This window comes from Leguminivora glycinivorella, chromosome 20 (assembly GCF_023078275.1).
Source record: "Leguminivora glycinivorella isolate SPB_JAAS2020 chromosome 20, LegGlyc_1.1, whole genome shotgun sequence".
Taxonomy (NCBI): domain Eukaryota; kingdom Metazoa; phylum Arthropoda; class Insecta; order Lepidoptera; family Tortricidae; genus Leguminivora; species Leguminivora glycinivorella.
Genome location: NC_062990.1, coordinates 937,932 through 959,777, shown reverse-complemented (window position 1 = coordinate 959,777; position 21,846 = coordinate 937,932). Strand labels below are relative to the sequence as shown.

The 21,846-nt window shown below is 39.7% G+C and overlaps 1 protein-coding gene across 1 annotated transcript in view; it reads left to right on the top strand.

Annotated features, from left to right (window-relative positions):
* Nucleotides 1-21,846, top strand: part of LOC125236897 (nascent polypeptide-associated complex subunit alpha, muscle-specific form-like) — a 67,809-nt gene that overhangs the window by 32,383 nt on the left and 13,580 nt on the right. The window contains exons 2-6 of the mRNA XM_048143815.1: nt 11,662-11,755; nt 12,678-12,821; nt 14,081-14,160; nt 17,185-17,275; nt 19,492-19,607. Coding sequence (XP_047999772.1) covers nt 11,665-11,755; nt 12,678-12,821; nt 14,081-14,160; nt 17,185-17,275; nt 19,492-19,607 — 522 coding nt within the window. The 5' untranslated portion in view covers nt 11,662-11,664. The remainder of the gene's footprint in view (nt 1-11,661; nt 11,756-12,677; nt 12,822-14,080; nt 14,161-17,184; nt 17,276-19,491; nt 19,608-21,846) is intronic.

Here is a 21,846-nt window from a genome sequence, read left to right as displayed (position 1 = left end):
CGCACGAAGCGCTTTGCTTCTTCTTTTCTTATGCGCACTGCCAAGGAGTGGAATTCCTTGCCGGCGGCTAAATTTCCGAGCTCATATAACCTTCAAATCAAGAGTGAACAGGCATCTTCTGGGCGAGCTCAATCCATCGTAGGCCACGTCTTTGCCTTTGGCTAGTCTGTGGCCAAGAGTAAGCCCATTTATTATATAAAAAAAGTGTTTTTAGTGTATCACGTTATCTGTTGGGGGCTAGCAAAGTAATGTTCTAGGTTTTGATTACAATGAGTCTAGCCCTACCTACCCTACCTCACTTGCTTGCGTAGACAAGTGGTCAATATATATATATCTATCGCTCTTGCGTGCAACACAGACAATATCGTTTCACTCATTTCGTGCGCCACGGGCCACGGAGCGGATTAAATTCTTGTATAGGAACGGACCCTGTGTGCGTAGCCGAATGCACAAACGCTCACGATAATATCTCTTTCATAGCTATCTATCTCTACACATACACACACACACACACATACTACATTTCTGCGGCGTCTCGCATAATGCCATTCGGCTATGGAGTCTGTTCTGTTTACTTCATTCACTGGTTGTTGCCACGGAATAATTTAAAAATGCAGTAAATGATGGTAAGAATACATCATCATCATAGCACCAGAAATAGCCCCACCCCCAACTTAATTAGGTGTCAATGCTATTAACCTCTCGTGTCGGACAGATAAAAGGCAGTCAAAACATACAGTAGAGTGACTCATGACTACTATTATTTACCTAAATTGTTTACAAACGCTATTACTAGTGATGATACGCAATATTTATTATTCGTACACATAATACAGTCAAGTGCAAAAATATCTACCTATCGAAATATCGTCTCATAAATATGGTACTACGCTCTTATTACACCGGACTAATGGGACATATTTTTGAGTAAGATGTGTACACCCATATTTTTACACTTGACTGTCTGTACTACGCTGAGAGCTGGCTTCTAATATTACTCAGTCCCGCTGGCGTAGCACACTAGTGTGATAAACCTTATCGCGTCTGTGCGTCCCTATCGCACTTACGAATAGTGCGAAAAGGACGGCCTGACGTGATAGGCTTTGTCACGCGACCGTGCTAGTTCGCCAGTTCTGCAATTTCACAATTTAATTTTCTTACACGATTACAATTTGCTTAGGGGAAACTGGGGACACTAGATCCCTGTGGGACATATGGTACATTCAATTTACGGAAATTCTACCAAAGCTACGTTTATTACTGCTAGCAACACTTTTTGTCTATGGTACGGGCAAACTTTTTTTCACAGTCGGGTGTGTCAACTATATGACGTTTCAAAGTGACAGGTCTTCACATGTTCTATGGCGGCGCAAGAGCATTTTGGTGAGTATTTGCAGGCTTTTATTTATTACAAAAAGTATAGATTTGCAGAAGAAACTGTTTCATTTTGTAAGATATTTGATTAGCCATGCGTTTTGATTGAAAAATAGTGTTTATCTAAAGTATAATTTTGCTTACGAAATAATTTCTAACCTAATACTATAAAGGAGACTTGGTACATTTTTTTGCGGGAGACATGATCACCAAGGATCAAGTCTCCCTTAAGGGGACCATGTCTAGCATAGAATACCATAGAATATCAAACAAAATTATGTATACTATATTTGATTTATTTAAGATATTCTTTTTCTTTTAATACTAAAACATAATTTTGTAAACGTTATTTAAGTTATTTTATGCTATTTTCGATTTTGGTTAGATATCTTTATATCAACAATTTAGTTTCATTAGATCACCCCATGTGTCCCTGACTATGGTGCACAAGATCCTCCCATATTTTATATAACTAAACCATGTCTCCCTTACTATGGGAGACAAGATCCGCCTCGGATTAGGACGTCCAACATCCCTCCCTTGCATACGGGACACTTGGTGCAAACCTGTTTTACTAGTTTCTCTTCAACAACTGTTACAAATAATATTGTATAATCCTTTTTACCTATAAACCGGTACTTGGTTAAATTATGCATCGTTTAGTCTAAGACTTGATCCACCGTCCAAATAGGTGGATCGTGTGTCCCTTACAATGTGGGACAGATGGTACAGCTGGATACAATATTAGTTAGTAACTTGTAATCAAGACTGATTGATTTATTTACGTAAATGGACCAGATTCAAATAAATTTTAACTTAATTCCACCTTATCACTATTGCATTTCTTTCTACGGGAGACATGATCCTACTGAGGTAAAAGTTCAAAAAAATTATCGTCTTATTACTGATTATGAGCCGTAATTAATTACCTTAAGTTCACTACTAAATTATCAGATTATTATTGGGAGGGAAAATAAAACTCACACTTGATAAACAGCCATTTACTTCTATCTAATGACCCACGTGTCCCTGACTATGGGATACATGATCCTCACCTATTTATGTAACTAAACCATGTCTCCCTTACTATGGGAGACATGATCCGCCTCGGATCAAGTCATCCAACCAGGCGGATCATTCCTCCCTTACATACGGGATACTTGATGCAAACCTGTTATACCAGTTTTACTTCACTAACTTTTATAAATAACATGGTATAATCCTAATTACCGATAAACAGGTACTTGGTTAAATTATGCACCGTTTGGTCTATACACGTGTTATATTTGTTAGAAAATGTACACGTGAGATCATACAATCAAAGTGGGGGATCAAGTGTCCCCAGTTTCCCCTACAGTTTCATGTCTGTGTAGGTAAAGTTAATCGTGTAAGTCGAAATACTGCTAACTCAACATAAACCGTGAAAAACCATAACAGGAAGCACGGAATATGCTCCAAATGCAATAAAACACGACCATCTAACTAAATCACACCGTATTTACACTAGTTTAGAGTCTATAATGCGTCGGACACACAAATAAACACAGGAGGCGAATATTTATTTTGGTTGTGCAACTGTTTCACATACTGCGATAATAAAAGTTCATCGATTTCTGGATGTCTACTCTTAGTGCGTTTTCACATTATTCGATCCGATATCGGATGTAGGAAGAATGTCAAAAAGGCGCCTTTAATGTACAGGATTAATGTACAGGAAAGGCGCCTTTAATGGAGGAATTATAGATTTCTTTTATCTTTGTATCTGTTTGCACTTTCTTTATGTATTGATTATAGTTAGTAATAATATGACATTTAGAGACTTTATACATCTCTAATTCTATATCAGTGTATAGCTACTTTGCTTATGATTAATATTTTTAGTTAATATTTCTATTAATTTCATTTGTTTAACTTTAATGAATACTCTGTAATGTTGACATGTAAAAGTGCCCCCGTGGCCTATTTGCTGAATAAATGTTTTTTTTGTATTTTGTATTTGGATATTGGTCCTATTCTATACCCGATATCAAACCGGATAATGTAAAAATGCACGCTGGATCACTAGGAAACGAGATTATTATTCGGCGAATTATCAGAATGCCTTGTTCAGACAGAGAACGGAAGACAAATGATAGCGGAAGCTCTGGTATCCTAGTGGTAAGAGCGTGCGACTTTCCATCCAGAGGTCGTACTAATGAATATTTCTTAACTTCGCGAAATGATATTAAATTTGCTCACATGATATTTACCAGTCGCTTTTAGGTCGAAGGAAAAAATCGCGAGGAAACTGTACTTCCCAATAAGGACTAGCTAACCTTCGGGTTGGAAGGTCAGATGTCAGCCGCTTTCGTAAAATTACTGCCTAAATCGGGATTAGTTGTCAAAGCGGACCCCAGGCTTCCATGAGCTCTGGCGAACCTACTAAAACCGAAACTATAGTCTGATGGGGTCTAATGCAGTTTTATAAAACACAACCGTGTACAAAATAACCTCGTAACAATAGCAAGTCCGTTGGCGTGGCCTAATAATAATTGCCGAATAGAACAGCTGTTAACGCCGCCATTGTGGATATATCGGCCATTAAACGTGACACGCGCTGTAAACATTTCCCGGAATCCTGTAGTCTGTAGGTGATGGGCGATTACCTATTTGCGTATTAGTGTATTTAATAGTACGTTCTCATCATATCAGCCACAGGACGTCCACTTTGGCCATATATTATACCGGTTGGAAGCGAAACGACCTGCATCCAGCGTCTTCCAGCGACATTTATAAGATCGTCTGTCCATGTGGGTGGACGACGGATGTCCCACGCTGCGTTTGCTAATCCGTGGTCTCCACTCGAGCACTTTTCGACTGGCCACAAGTACATTCTACTGTTCCGAAACACATGATCGCGCGACGGTATCTCGTCAGCGTGGTCATACCTTATTCGCGCCCATCATGTGACTGGTGTGATGGGAAACGCGAGATCCTTTGACAAATTGAACATCGACATGAAAAGAAGGCATTTGTTTCATGTTTTAACATCATTTTCTCATAGTCCTCCCTTTGCGTTGCCGTAGTCTGCAACTAACTATTTGGCTTAGTGATCCAAAATGAATCTTTGCCTCTGAAACAAGAGCGTGCCACCTGCCTACCCTGCCCGACCATGTGCAGTTTCCTACTAGTTACTTTACTGACGTGAAGCTGACGTATCAGAATAAGAATATTCATCACATAACATTTTCTAATCATTTATTTTTCAGATGTCAGTATTTTGAAATCTTTGATGACCTGCTGTGAACATGGTCTAATAATCTTTGTCTCCACTCTATATTTACCTATATTATAAAGTTGTTCAAGTAAGTAGTGCCCTATACCTATAGAGTGATCGTTCTACATAGGTAGGTAATGAAACTACGATTTTCCCTAGCTTTGTACGTAAATGAGCAAGATACTCAATCAGTTATATCATGAATGGATCAATGCGTATTGTTGTCTAACGATCTCTTACGCACATTCGCTAATGATCAAAACAATGCATTTGTTAATGCACTGCCGTTCATATGTAGTACTATCATCACCTGATCAATTGTGGACTTTAGGTCTATGTGATATAGGTTTAAATTATGAATGAACTGTGTGGATGAGTAGTCTATTGTCATAGCCCACAGGACGGCGCTATCTTTTGTTGGTTTTAATTTAATCGCCCCTACGTGCGTACGGTTTGGTTGTTCATTGTGCAAACCGCTATGATGTTTATTTGGCTGCTTCGTTTAGCTGTATCTAACATTCTATGTCTTTATGACAGTTTTTCCAGTAATATCCTGGCAATATTATCTTATACCTCTGCCACACTATGCTCCTCGCGCTGCCCCTCGCGCTGCCGTTGCGCGATGTTGCCCTCTCCGACCACACACTGCCCACTCGCGCGATTATCGCACTAGGTTGTTGCCGGCCCTTGACTCGCGCCAAAGGAGCGGTGGGCATGACGAGGAGCATGACGAGCGGCATGATGAGTAGCGCAGCCACACTATGCCTCTGCCTACTTCCCTCGCTACTTCCAACGCCGCTCGTCGAGTATGTGGCAGAGGTATTAACTAAGCACGCAATGACATATTGTTTATGGTTATGCACCCACAATTGGACTAGAAATTGTCAAATGTCAACTATCACTATCACAGTCGATAACCCGAGCTGTTACTAGAACCAAAAATTACATTATATTTCCCATGACGTTTAGTCGTTTACGTTAGATTCTGTGTGAAAAAAAGAGCCACAGAACAGAACGTCACAAACATGACAATGCCTTGCTTCTGAATGCGTCCGGATACTCCGGATTGTCCGGAACTCGGAACTTTCGGTCAGATAACATCCCCAGCCGCATTGTGCACCGGCGTCGCATCGTCTGCCATCGATCGCTGCACGGACGGACAAACAGTCTGGTTGTTATTGTGTGTTAATGTGGGGATTAATATTCGTGTGGGGAATGCCGGAAGGGCGGGAAACTTTTGATTTACATCACTTAGTTGAATTTTGTTAAAAATGATGGTACAGTCAAGTGTAAAAGTGGCTTTACAAAACAATTTTTCTTACACTGTCACATGTAATCTAATGTATAAGTAGTATCTGTATCCTTTTTTGTTTGCACATTAATCATCCAAGTTTACACTTAAATGATATTTAATACTGTAGATTTCCTAAATACACTGGTCAAAAAGAGAAATAAAAAAACAAAGTGTGATGTAAAGCTGCATTTTTGGTATGTTATTTGGGGTCCTTGGGGGAATGTAGGACTATATTTTGCAAGCAAAAAAATGGTGTGCTAACTTCGTAATTTAAAAAAAAAGTCAAAAAATCAGACTTTTTTTTGGTTTTTGCCGTTTTATTAAAAAACTATGCATTTTTGGTCAAAAATTGCTATGTAATGTTGAAAGCGCATTAAATTCCAAACAGTTTGACATCTTTTTTATCAATGTCTGTCAAATATTTTTTGAGATATGAAGCGTCAAAAAAAGAGCATTTTTCCCCTTTCTATGAAAATATTCGTTTTGCTCATATTTTGAGACTGATATCAGCAAAACAACTCAGGCTATTACATAAATTGTAAAATAAAATTTCACTAGCTTTCATTTAAGACCAAAAGAGTGCCAGTTATTTAAAAAAATAGGATTATATCATAAGTCTAGTATAACTGGATCAGAAATAATCGGTGGATGGTAATGGCTAAATGGGATAGTTTACATATATTTACAGGAGGCGTAGCGGAGAACGAATTATTATTATTTGGGGGCTATTCAAGTATTACTCAGACACATGTTTGCGTATATCAAATCAACATTTATTTAGTAAGTTAAGTTTACGGTCAGAAAGAGCTCAGGATCGCCGCTTGGCGGAAAAAAATATTTACGAGTAGAAAACCCTAAAATTAATTGAATCATATTGTTCCGAAATTGTTCTTGTACGGACTGGTTTTTAAAGCATATCACTGAGGGTCAATTACATCGATGCAATCTCACGAGCGTTGTCGTGGACGTGCCCGAATCATAGTATTCTCCGTTTAACGAAATATCAGTACATAGTATGTGTTGTATTGCACGCGCAGGTCTCTCACCGCCGCGCAGGTGTAGTCGGACCATAACTCGACAGTATACACGCTTGTACAAAAACTGAGGAACAGCTGTCTTTTTACGCTGTCACTACATTTGGCGAATCTTTTAGCCAACATGTTTGCCCTTACTGCGGTGGCTCGCCTCTGCCTTTCTATGTCCTCCTGGTCTTTTAAACTGGACAACAAGATGTGGCCAAGATATTTGACTTCGTGTACTCTCCGCAATTGAACTCCATCAAGCAAAAGAGGTGGTACATGTGTGGGCATATGTGCTGCCTCTATGAGCATAAATTCAGACTTGTCCGGATTGTATCTCATGTTATGCTGGCTGGCGTATCTCTCGCATTCTGCAAGTAACTTACGCATAGCTCCCACCGATGGTGCTAGTAGGACCATATGTATCGTCTGCATATGCGATGTGATTTATCATTTGCCCATTGATGGAGCAGCCAACCTCGGTACTGGTCAAAGCCTGCGACAGCCCATCCATGTACACGCTGAAGAGAGCTGGAGACATACTGCCTCCTTGTCTCACGCCACAGTTTAGCCCGCTGGCTGTGGACAGAGTTGACTTCCATCTTACTACGTTCTTCTGCTGGGAATACCACTTCTCCAGTATCTTAATAATTGGCGTGGGCGCTTTCCCTTCCCGTAGTTTATTCCACAGCAATTGGTGGTAAAATACAACTCAAGTGGACTTTCTATCACTACAGGAGTTGTGCCATCAAGATGCAGAACCAGGACCCTCAAAAAGGAAAAAGTAAAATGTAACAAATTCTGTTTTATTTTTCTAACTAGCGACCCGCCCCGGCTTCGCACAGGTACTATACCTACATGTAAACCTTCCTCTATAATCACTCTATCTATTAAAAAATCATCATCCGCATCAAAATCCGTTGCGTAGTTTTAAAGATTTAAGCATACATAGGGACATAGGGACAGAAACAGCGACTATGTTTTATACTATTTTTTTTTTATACCACGTCGGTGGCAAACAGGTATACGGCCCGCCTGATGGAAAGCGGTCACCGTAACCTATGGACGCCCGCAACTCAAGGGGTGTCACGTGCGCGTTGCCGACCCATTAGAAACTATGTAGTGATTTACTAAACTTCAAAATTTTACTGTATTTTATTTCTTCATTAGTAATTGTCAAATCGATGCAAAGTTAGCTTAGACATTTTTTTCAGATAAACGGATATCAAAGAAAGTAAGATCGAATAGATAGGACTTTCAACCTAAAACTTTTAGCGTAAACTATTTTACCTTAACCAATCTACCAGACTCTTGGCTTCTCTATTTATAGATTTTTTTTTGTTTACCAAAGTAACTATTCGTCTTACTGACCTTTATTTGCACTAAAACTAAAGCAAAATAAATTTTATACAATGTTATATTGCAATATATATCATATTATGAAGTATTTTGCAGATATTTGTCTAAAAATATTGGCAAAACGCTACATTTTATAAATGCGTCAAAAATTAACCTTTTTTGACGCTTCATATCTCGAAAACTATTTGACGGACATTGATAAAAAAGATGTCAAACTGTTTAAAATTTAATGCGCTTTCAACATTACAAAGCAACTTTTGACCAAAAACGCATAGTTTTTTAATAAAAAAATTAAAACCAAAAAAAGTCCGATTTTTTTACTTTTTTTTTTTAATTACGAAGTTAGCACACTTTTTTTTTGCTTGCAAAATGTAGTCTTACATTCCCCCAAGGACTCCAAATAACATACCAAAAATCCAGCTTTACATCACACTTTGTTTTTTTAGCCGATTTTCATGTAAGATTTGACCGGTGTAAAAATAAAATAGATATTTTAAAGGACACCAGCCTATGTTGATTAATGAAAATATACATTCGGTGTAGACATAATATGACGCCAAATTACTTGAATAATGGAAGACAATCTCTGTCGGTAGCCGGCGATAGAATCTTTCGCTATGTCCCTGTTCAGTCACCGGCATAAATAAGTGATGATACTGATGATTTCGGTACCTTGTCACATTAACATCTTGTTTGAAATAATAATATCATACGAAGCTGTCAAATGACTAAAAGCGACAAGGTACAGAAATCATCATTTAGGTATTTTGGTCGGTGACTGTTCCTGCGTATAGTCTTCATGAGATACTGTACTGTTCTTTGCCCTTCTTGTGGTAAACGATACGTAAGTGCGATTAATTCGTTTTTATAAATATGTCGCCACTTATTTCATGTCAGCGTCAACATTTGCTGTAGGTATGACTACATCTTACCTAATTCCCATGTTATATGAAACAACACAAATACAAAATCGGAACGATCATCAGATTACAAATTACACAACATCGGTTCAATCACGGTTACTGTTGATATCGTTACGCAAGTTGATAAACGATAACGATACTACGTGTCCGAGATGAGCGCGACTTTTGCTTATCTTGTTATACAATAGGTATAACAATATCTGTAACGTGTTTGTTTGTGGGAAGGAGTTATATCTATTATTGCAATAGGTTTGTAGTAAGATTTCCAATCGTATTTGTTTTTGCTAGACGTTGTGTAATTTATAACGTTCAAGTGGGGAACTTACTTACTGGCTTTTTTTTAAATTATAAATGATCTTACTCTTGGCCACAGACTAGCCATAGACAAAGAAGTGGCCTACGATGGAGTGAGCTCGCGCAGAAGATGCCTGTTCACTCTTGATTTGAAGGTTTATATGAGCTCGGAAATATAGTCGCCAGCAATGAATTCCACTCCTTGGCAATGCGCATAAGAAAAGAAGAAGCAAAGCGCTTCGTGCGAATTCGCGGAATATCTACTAAGTAAGGATGGAAACTGGCCCTGCGTCTAAGAGTCCCGCTCTGAGGCTTAGCGACCCGAAGTGGATCTTGGCCTTCGTCTTGAGCGATCTGTTGCCATTCAGTCGCTTGAAGATCAGCAGGAGCTTGGCCCAAAGATTCGTCTTATGATTCTAAAGCTAAGGTTCAACACAGATGGACTGCAAACCATCTGCAACCTGTATGGAAACTGCAAACGAAATTGCAATTGGCGTCTTATATAAGATGCCGTTAGGTTCTTTTTAAAATTGTCGTTTGGATTTGTAATAGTCTTGTACGATCTACCGAATGATAGTTACTTGGTCAGTGAGGCTGATGTGCTACTGTTTAAATATTTAGCCCACAAATTTCCAATCCCGTCTACACCGCATATCCAAAAAAGTAAAAACCGACGTGCCGGCCAACCGCGGTCCGGTCGGTTATCAGATTTGGCTAACTAATGCAAATAGGCCAAGCCTCATTAGGTAAGCGGCCGGCATCGGCATACTAACACGTGCAATATAAACCTTATGTGCGGTGGTAAGGGCTACGACCTGGATAGATACGGGGTTAGAAGGATTTGGTATTAGCACAGTTTATACTGAGTTGGTACTTAATCGTAGAATTAGGTAGTTGTTGCTTAAGCCTTATAAAAAAATCCTAAGAACAGAAAGTAAAATTCTGTAGCGGAATGCGCGCGGATTGCGAGCGGAACGCCAGCGTTCGTCCGGCGCACCGCTATCATTGCCTCCGCTAACGCTACGCTATCAAAGCGCTTTATGTGTGGCGGATTGGTGGCGGAGGCTTAAATACATTGCAGTTGGCGTGAAATTCCCCATATATGTATTGTTATGTGGGGGTTTATAGGACTGAACAATTGACCTAATAGCTTAGTCTTAAGTCCCGGGAAACGCGAATTTTCGAGTTTTAGAAACGAATCTCGGTCGCCCAGGCACGGCTAACTAAAAACGCAAGCATGAAATGCATTTCGCTAACAACGGTGGTCGTATATTGTGATCTTAGTTAGTCGAAGGAGTGTCACAGTATGCCTTTGTAGTTAACGTGTCAAGGGACAGAATGAGTAGAAAGCGTCATATTAACATGGGCGCAGACTTGGACTAGACACGATTGTTTGCATACGGGAAAGGCGTAAATAGATGCATGTACTCGTATGTAAATTGTGAATTGTGAAGCAGTTTGACCAAATAAATATGCGAGTGGCTCAACATTGCAAGTAACTAGACTAGTATATAAGTTTTTTTGCAAAAATTAAATTTTTGGCACAAGCTTCAACAGAAAAGAAAAAGAGGGACCTTTCTTTCAACAGTCAGCTGCTGTTCTCCGAGACGTTTCTAAAAACCCCTTACTCGATGGGGATACGACGTTTCATAAGAGTTCCTATGACCACCTTTCTGCTGCATCATCAGATCAGCTCCATGATACCACAATATTGCATTGTCACGTGATTTACATATGTGTGCAAAATCTCAGCTCAATCGGAAACCGGGAAGTGGGTCAAATTTAGCTTCCACGTTTTGACCTTGTTTTCTATCAATAATATTGCCATTGGGCAATATTATACCATTCGATAGAATCTTTCTGCGAAATCTACTGCGATTTAAATAGCAATCTTTTGTGACCATTCGGCAGTATTTTTGGCCAAAAAGCCGCTTAGTTTACAATATAAAATTGATATCAACTCCGTTGGTAACTTTTATCTAAAAATATGTACAACAGCAACACTATTAGCTAACCATCACTAAACGTTATGCCCTTGTAATAAGAATTACAATGTACAGCCAACAGTGTTGCCAATGGTACTTAGTCTGATACCCAACTCAATATCAATAGCATTCTGATGAATCTATGTTATTTTTTCAGGTGATGCTGGGCGGGGCAGGGTCGCCGGGCGGCGAGGAGCTGCTCACTGTCACCGTCGTCCGCGATGAGCACGGATATGGCATGAAAGTGTCCGGTAAGTACTAAAACAGTCTTTGCCTATGCAGCTTTGTCGCAGAAGCTGTGCAAGTTGGGTCTGACTCTTAAAGCTCGGCCACACATCGGCCTTTTGAAAGCGCAGCGTTAACGGAGCGCAATGATGGCGGTGCGCCGGACGCAGCAGATTGCGAGCGTATTCTAAGCCTATATTTTTCAATTCAATGACACATAAGAAATCTAAAACAACAATTTGTAATGAAACAATTAGCTAAATGGTTGACATATAATCCATATTCAGACAAGTCCGCTCACAACGCGCGCTGTGTTGTGTGACCGCGCGAGCGTATTATACGCGCATTCAGCGCGAATTCGGCTCCGCTAACGCTACGCTATCAAAGCGCCCTATGTTTAGCCGAGGCTTTATAACCTTGCTGGCTGGTTCAAAAGAGATGTGCACTTAATGGTGCGTTTAGATGTGCTGGAGGACAATACTGGACATGTATTTAATAGAACTCGCCGCACTAATGCGTCGGTCCTTGATGAATATCATAATCAGCCCGTCTACCATATATGTACCAAGTGCTTGTGTATTTTGACTACATTTGTTAGGATAGACTTAATATGGAGTACCTCTGCCACACTATGCTCCTCGCGCTGCCGTGATGTTGCCCTCTCCGACCACACACTGCCCTACTCGCCTGATTATCGTACTAGGTTGTTGCCGGCCCTTTAACTCGCGCCAAAAAACCGACAAAATAGGGAGCGGTGGGCATGACGAGCGGTGTGATGGCCACGCTATGCCTCTGCCTACTTCCCACGCCGCTCGTCGAGTGTGTGGCAGACGTGGAAAAGGTGGTAGTCGCAGGTCGCTAGCAAAGTTGAAGGTGATAAGCTGATATGTAGGAGCGATATCGAGAAACCCTTATCCCTTGTTCTAACATGACGATTTCACATTTCAGGCGACAACCCAGTATACGTGCAGTCGGTGAAGGAGCACGGGGCCGCATGGCGCGCCGGGCTGCGGGCGGGCGACCGCATCCTGCGGGTGGACGGCGTGCCTGTTCACCACCACACGCACCAGCAGGTCGTCATGATGATACGAGGTAACTATACAATACATTCGCCCAAGACGACTGCATGGCCGCACTGGCAGGGTCGCCATGTGATGGATCTGAATACCGGATGTTACTGAACGGCGTACTGCAATGTCGCACTGGTAGGGTCGCCATGTGATGTGGGGGACTAAAGGAGAAGTCGATGTTACTGAATTCAGGTCAGTTTTGGTGACAAAATCACCAAAATCAGTTTTGGCGATTTTCCAGTGAGCCAGTGACACATTGCTAGCACATCGCCTTGATCACAATTGGCAAAACGGGCATACAAAGCACATGGAACTGTTTAAGTTTCAGTGCCACTCTTAGCAATTAAGAGGTTGATAGAAAAAAATTGTTATAGTGCGGTGACAGGTTGCTAGCTCATTGCCCACAATTGAACCCATATCCGACAGTCGACTTGGACATTCGCTAAAGGATGAAGGTGGTCAAATTCTTAACTCCTCCCGACACGGATGTAAATCGTCCTGACGATCCGAGGTGAGATATGCTGGCTTAGTGAATTTGATCGCCATTGTCCGGGGTGTGACTATACACTCAGCCAACAGGGGCAGGCAGAGCACGTGGGTGGACGATGTGCCTGTTCACCACCGTCTTAATGATCCGAGGAAACCTGTACAATCAACAATAGAAATCTGAAAGATTCCTGTCTTTTCTGGAGGTAAAGACAACTCTTGAGGGGATCCCACGAGCTTTTCATCGATTTAAGACAACTTTCGACTTAAAATGACATTTACTTTGATTACGTAAGAAATGTGGATATTATAATGTATTTGCAACAAAATGTATCTGAATCTACTACAAACAAAATGGCGACCATCTGAAATATACACCTAATTGGTCAATTTTTGCAATTTTAAATTGTGTCTTGTGCCAACCCTGTTGCGTATCAATGATTACTTTTTTCTGGGATATAAATTACTTGCCCTGTTAATCTTGTAAAATAAATAGAATTGTGTTAGAGCAATTACTTCTAATAGAAAAATATAAATGACAATTGAGAATTTCGTAAAATACTAATGTTTGACTCCCAAAAAAGAGCAAATAAAAATTTGAGTTTAGTCAGAAAATATAGCTGACATCTTCGTTAATTTGATTTAGTAAAAAATGTATTGTTATTTTGCCTCTTTTTTGAAATATGTTTTAGCCTTCAGTACAAGCCATTTTCTATATGACTTTTCCCATTCTACAAGTATTCTTATGTTTTAATTCTATAGTAAAACTATCAATTTAATCTTTTCTCGTTTCAGCCAACCCCACAGCCGTTCTGACGGTCCACCAGAACACGTCTCGCCACAAGACGCCTATCACCGCACCCCTGCCTGTCAATGTGAGTCATTCACTTTCTGACTGATTATCGTTTATTACTGATAAAAATTTATATTGGGGTTTTGCGTGCGCGCATAATTCCGTGTATTTAATTTATTTACTAGCTTTTGCCCGCTGCTTCTTTCGTGTTAAATTCGAAAATGCCACCATTGCGGAATGTTCCATACAAACTTCTACCTCCCATTTTAGGGGAAAGGGAAAGAGACAAAAAGTAGCCTATGTCACTTCATCCCTTCAACTATCTCCACTTAAAAATTCGCTCTGTTTTGCCGTGAAACACGGATGAACAAACAGACACACGCACTTTCCCATTTACAATAATATTAGTATGGATATTTGATGTCAATGATGTCATATTCCAAACAAATACTCCTAGTAACACTAGTAACCAAGCAGTCGATGGTACCTACGAGCCTAGACTTCGATTTCGCGGCTTTTATAACTAATTAGCTTATACCCGCGGCTTCGCCCGCGTACTAAAAGTAATGTTATTCAAACGTTGAACTTTGGACCCCCATTTAGGGTGTGAATTTTGAAAAATCCTTTCTTAGTGCTCCTCTCCTCTACATCTTATAAAGAACCTACGTGCCTTTGGAATCTCTAGGTCCAGCGGTTTCGTCTGTACGTTGATATGTCAATCAGTCAGTCAGTCAGTTTTCTTCTTATATAATTATATTTAGATAAAATAAAAAAATAAATAAATATTGGGGGACACCTTACACAGATCAACTTAGCCCCAAACTAAGCAAAGCTTGTACTATGGGTGTTAAGCGACGATATACATACTTAAATAGATAAATACATACTTATATACATAGAAAACATCCATGACTCAGGAACAAATATATGTGCTCATTACACAAATAAATGCCCTTACCGGAATTCGAACCCAGGACCGCGGCTCAGCAGGCAGGGTCACTACCGACTGAGCCAGACCGGTCGTCAAAGATATCAGTTTCTTTAAGGTGTTTCATGTTATGTTACTTGAATTAGGTAACCGATATCATTTCCATCACAATTAATACACACCAATTAACTAGATGAAACCAGTTAAATGCAATCGCATAGTTTCTATAATATATTCATCAGTACATACATAACGTCTGGTACACAACTTCAAAGCCTTCAGGTTCAAGGCGCTGTTTACACAGGTGATGGAATTATAACACTTTGCAAATGTTACAAGGGTAAAGCTACTATAGGTACTAACACTCATTAACTGAGCATTTCTTTTATTTTTTAGGGAATTTTAGGTCAATTGTACTCAGAATCACGAGTACTTTCAATCTCACTGGGAGACAAAAAGTGTCCCAGAATTTCCATACATTTTGGTGACTTTTCTCTTTTGTTTCCCCACACAACATGTACGGAAAATGGTAAGAAAAAAGGAAAAAATCGTATGGGACAATTTTAAAAAAGCTAGTGATTCTGAGTAGAAAAAGCATAAATTGTTTCAAAAATAGCACATTTCATAAAAGTAGCGAAAAAAAAAGAAATGCTCAGCTGTCTAAATTTATATGTGGTACAGTAAACCTCTGCCACATATGCGCATTTTGAGAGCGTAGCGATAGCGGAGCGCAATGATAGCGGATTTAGGCGTATAATGTCCCACTCGCAAAACGTCTCTTGGTCCCTTTCGCAAAAGGTCCCTTTTATAAAATGTCCCATTGCCAAAACGGCCCTTCTGCAAAATATCCCGTTCTCAAAATGTCCCTTTATATAAATTACGTCCCTTTCGCAGAAAGTCCCTTTCACGAAATAACCCGATCGCAACACGTCCCTTTCGCAAAATGTCCCGTAAAAAATGGCTCGTACCAATGAGTTTTTTGGAACTGTGTACGAAATATCATTTGATATTTACTAGTTGCTTTTCGGTGAAGGAAAACATCGTGAGGAAACCGGACTATTCCCAATCAGGCCTAGTTTACCCTCTGGGTTGGAAGGTCAGATGGTAGTCGCTTTCGTAAAAACTAGTGCCTACGCCACATCTTGGGATAGTGTTACCAAATTGAACGCCAGGCTCCGTAACCCGTAACATAAGCTAAAAAATGCTAAGAAAGAAGACGGTAAAAAATGTACAGTACAAACAACAACACACAGCAGCTGTGAATACAGACAAAGTACCAGATATATGTATACAAACCCTTATGGCACTTAATCTTTAATCCATAAGAACCTGGCTATTTGCAAACGGGACGTTTTGCGAAAGGGGCATTAGGCAGCCGTGACTTTCAGCGATAGGGGTATTTTCAGAAGGGACATTTCGCGAAGGGTATGGGTCATTTTGATAACGGGACGTAATGCGAATGGGGTTTTTTGCATAAGGGACAATTAGCAGAGAAGACGTTTTGCGTATGGGACGTTATTATAGCGGAGGGACGTTTTGCGAGTGGGACATTATACGCCTAAACCTGATAGCGGTGTACCGGACGCTGGCGTTGAGCCCAGCGGACGCCGGCGGGAACTAACGAGCGCGGATTACTAGCGGAATGCGCATGCATTCCGCTCCGCTAACGCTACGCTATCAAAACGCTTTATGTGTGTCGGTGCCTTAACTATTAAAAATACCTAGTAAATGAGAAACAACATTTAAGTTGTATTATAGATATGTATACATTGTATACTGATTGTTATAAGTGTTTTAAAATATTTAAATAATATAATAGGGCACTTGACTGTACTTTAAATAAAATATTTCATACCATGCACGAAATAAAGCATCAGATAAATACAAGAAAAACATGGATAGAAGTTATTTTTAAATCCAATTTCTATTTAATAAGTCAGGTACAAATAAATAAAGTAACTGAGTTGACCGTGACGTCACTCAATTCGATTTCATATTAATTCCATATTATCAAGACGTTGTAATTCGTTTTGACAGTTCTTAAAAAGAAGCTGGTTTGACTAGGAGGCAAGTAGCCTATTGTGTGACAGAGATAATATGATAAATAGCAATTAATACTATACCAATAGGTATAGGTAGGTATGCGCTGGAACTGAAGAAAACATTTTGTTTCCACAGCCGGAGAAACAGAGGCAGCTGGAGGTGTCCAAAGTGCACACGATGCGGCTGATGCTGGAGCAAGAGCAGAAATACATCCGTGAGCTACGCAGTGAGTTTACCATTATTATGCCAATACTTTAAAACAAAGACATAATTATGTAACTTCGTATAGACAGCTACAGTCTAAGAAAAAAACGTACCACGGAGCGATGGCGTTACACCTTTGGGGGACGCTCGGCTAGATGGCGTTAATATTAATGTTTGAAAAATTTAATTACATATTATCAAGCTAACAATATGGGCCAACTAGACTTATATTGACCGGGATATAGACCGTGATTACCTTTTTGATTTTTGTCGAGCTCCCGATATTTCGACGCATCATGATGCATGCAACTGCGTCGAAATATCGGGAGCTCGACCAAAATCAAAAAGGTAATCACGGTCTATATCCCGGTCAATATAAGTCTAATGAAAATAACCGTGAATCATTCAAAACTCTTAATATGGGCCAAATTGTCAAAACTGAGGTTCAAAAGTTTTAAGCTTGTGTCGAAAGATGGTAGTCTATGCACTGTGATTACGCATTTTACTTTGACAGTAACTCTCTATAATACTCGATCCTCTTTGCTTCAAACCTTCTCGATTATTAGTGACTTAAATGAGACTTAAGCTGAGAATTATTTAAAGGGCGAAAGTTAATTAATGAACCTACGGTTGTACTCACGTTATTATATCGCTACTATTTCGGCCAATTTTCGAGGTCCCTCTTCAGGCATATAGGGGTTCTCGCGGCGGCTAAACTCCGAGCACTGACTCCGATAACGTGAGTACAACCGTAAATTCATTAATTATTTGAATATGTCTCACGAAAGTTTAACGTCTATAAGTGGAAAGTTGTCCTTTAAACAGTTAGACATTACTTCTTAACTAGGTAGGTACTAAATTGTGAATTACTATTTCAGGAACAGCACAACTTTTGTATATCAGATGGCATGGCAAGTCTAATCTAAGCGCTTGCTTGTCAAGCCTTGTCAAAGTTGTACATATTTAGTACGTGTTTTCATTGCTACGCTTATTATGTGTACGTTCAAAGCTCGGCCACACATGCGCGTTTTGAGAGCGCAGCGTTAGCGGAGCGCAATGATGGCGGTGCGCCTAACTGGCCCCGTAGCCGAATGGCATTTCTCCGACGCCAAACGAAAACGAAACGTAGTCCGGCTCTGTCGCGCCAATACGCAAGAGCGACAGGGATAGATATCTACTAGCGTTTCGTTTCGTGAGCGTTTCGTGAGCGTTTGTGCCATTTGGCTACGCACCCTGAGCAGATTGCGAGCGTTTTCAAAGCGGATGCGCCGCCGATCCGCGCCCGTTCTGCACGTGGTAACTTCTAAGCCTATATTTTGCAACTGTAAACTTCTAATAAGTAAGTTTTATAATAAAACAATTAGCTAAATGGTTAACATTGAATCCATATTCAGATAAGACCGCTCACAATGCGCGCTGTGTTATGTGTGACCGCGCGAGCGTATACTGACTACTGAGCGCATGCGCCGCCGATCTGCTTTGAATACGCTCGCATTCAGCGCGCATGCTGCTCCGCTAACGCTACGCTATCAAAACGACCTATGTCTGGCCGAGGTTTTAACCCATATCAATCAAAAGTTGATGGTCAGTTAGTACTGTTAGTAGTATATCATCATAAGAATTAGCATCAGTTCAATATTCATAGTTATTATGACAGTGTCTTGTACTATAGCTTGTTCGGAAAATCATCGCACAATTCAGAAATATTGGCCATGAAATAAGCTATCATTTGCCAGTTTAGCCCTTTTGTGTCAAGATAGTGCATAGTTTGCCTTCGATATTGTCTCACAATGTTCCGTATTGTGTTTATTTAATGACGTCTGTAACACATAGAGCTATTCTTGTATGTAGTACGAAATAGTAAGTAATTATTAAATATTTCACATGCGATTTGCTAGTTAGACCATATTGTATGTCTTGAGCACTAGATAGTGCTAATGTTACATAGTGCGGTATAAAATGTGTAATTTCCAAGCAAAAAGTCTAACTTTATCGCTTACCAGAATTATAAACAAGCGTTTAGTGATGCTGTTTGCCGAGCGGATGGTCCTGGGTTCGAATCCTCATAAGCCTTCTTGAGCTTACCGTGAGACTTAGTCTATAGTCAATATGTGTAAGAATGTCGTATAATATTTATTTAAAAAAAAAACTCTTATGGTAAGCGACAAAGTGTGACCTTTGACTAGACTGTGACACAAGTATCCTTAAAAAATCATAACAAAGCATTTTCCTCTTCAGACGAGCTCTCCAAAGTGCCTGACGTGAGAAAGCAGGCGCAACTGGAGTCGTCTGAACAGCGTTGCGCCACGCTCCAGCACGAGATTGATTCCATCACCGCCGGCCATCCCCCACAGGTACCCTTCACTGATAGACCTTACTTCTGTAAGATAAAGTTTAGGAATTAGCCTGGTCAACAAAGAGCGAGGCACGTCGCAAGGCAATTTCCTTGCGCGGCAAACGTGCATACGCGCCTCGGCCGAGGCAGTGCGTGCGCGCTCGGCTTAGCAACTTGCCTCTAGGCACGTCTACATTGGTCGTTTGCCGCGCGAGCACTTCTCGCAACGTGTGTCGCACTGTGTGGACTCGGTTGTTGTCAAAGGAAAGACGCTTTCCACAAGGATTTTCGTATATTGACCTACCTGAGGTCTGTATGCTTTAGTCATTCTTTTATTTCAACAAAAAGTATTATAAGAAGATACTTTATTGTACATAAAACGTAAGTACCCCTGAGGCTTGGAACTTCATATAATTATACGTAAGCCCTTGTGGAAACTGACTTTATTATATTGACGATTTAGAGATGGACCGAAGTCGCATCAAATACTATTCGTATTTTTATAGTACACCTATACGACGATGGATCGACTTGGATGCAAGAGAGGGTGATGAGTACTTTACTAAGTATTGGAATAGGATGGCTCTAAAACAAAAATGATTAGCATCGTTTATTAATTTATACTCTTAGTTATAAAATTTAGTGTATTTATTAAGTTGAGATGGACAAGGCAATGGGGGACCAAATAAAGAATTTCTCAAAAATATTACTCTTAGGCATATTTTTAGAAGAGCAATTGTAATAATCGATGTTTAAATCATGTGCAGGAACAGTAAATAAATTGTTATTATTGACAGTTTTTTTTATCGGGTTCAAAGTAAAGTTCTTAAAGTTTCTCCTGTGCCTTCGCTTCGATTTCTTTTATTTTTTCTCTGGAAGGTCATATTCCTATGCTATACGGTTTAAATTTACTCCAAAAATGCAAGACATGAATTTGATTTCTTGTTTTCAAACGCTGTGTTACTCTTCATTCAATATTCGCTTGTACATTTTATTTTACGAAGCACAAAGTAAATCATTTTCAGTGCAAAATCACATGTAAAAATAGTCACAGTAAACTATTAGTAGACCATTTTTGCTCACGTATGAATAGTTATAGTTTATCACTCTTTTGCAGCCATTTATTTTGATTTCAGTATCACAAAATGTTTTTATATTGAGCGCAAAAAAATTCAAGTTTCGACTTATTTATCATTGTTAAATGTATTTGCTAAGCACGAATGGTGCTCGGTAGATCTACTACAATTTTGTACAGTGCCATCATATATGTCAGAGCGGCCTAATTGCTCACAAATATCTCAACGCTCGTCTTTTGTCAAAGCCGTTATAACCGAGTGCGTATTCAGATATTTTCGAGTTTCGGCGTCTCCGATATATCTGATGGCGGCTGTAGGTAGTTTAATTTTTTTTATATGAGTGGAAAAAGTATTTTTTGGGCTCAACCGAGGCGAAAGTGTATTTGTGGACGTAACACGGTACATCTAACTCCTAACCGGGTCGATCATCGGTAAATAACTCCATGTGGTATTGTGTTCTCTCAGAAAACGGTCCACGGGTCCTTTTTCTGGGGAACGTCACAGTTCGATTCCATGTTATCATGTCCGCTTCTGTGCATGTTTGTCCGTGATGTCCGGGTGATTTTTTTTCTATTGTTTAGAGGGTTATTTTTGAGTGAGTTTTCTTTAAACGGTCGGCGAACGACTTTGCTTGCAGCGAAGTTTATGTTAGGTCGAGGCAATAGTTGTTCTTACGAAAAAAAAAACTATTTTGTACGGAAGTAAGAACAAACATTTTTTTTAAGTGCAAAATGCTTTTTATTAGATTACTATTCAATACAGAATACAGATTTGCATAGATTTGTTATAATTGTTACGATTCGAGTAATACTTAAATAGTTTTAATTTGTAAAAAACAAACTTGCATAGAAACAGACAAATTAATACGAATAAGCTTTCGCCTCACACTGTGGGGGTGGTTTTGTAACTTTGTATAAACATTGCAGTATTTTATACATACACTATTTTGTACACAAGTGTGGAGATACCAAAAAAATACTAGATTATACTTTTATCAAGGCTTTGACAAACAATTCTTTCGGATTATTAATATCGAAGGGCTTAAAATTGAAAGTGGCTGGGTATATTCCAGCAAAACACTTTTAAATATGTATTTAAGTTTTTTTTCCATTCGCAATAATAACATCTCAACACTGACAAAATATGCGAAGGAATGCTGAATGTTACTAGCGAAAACTTGCA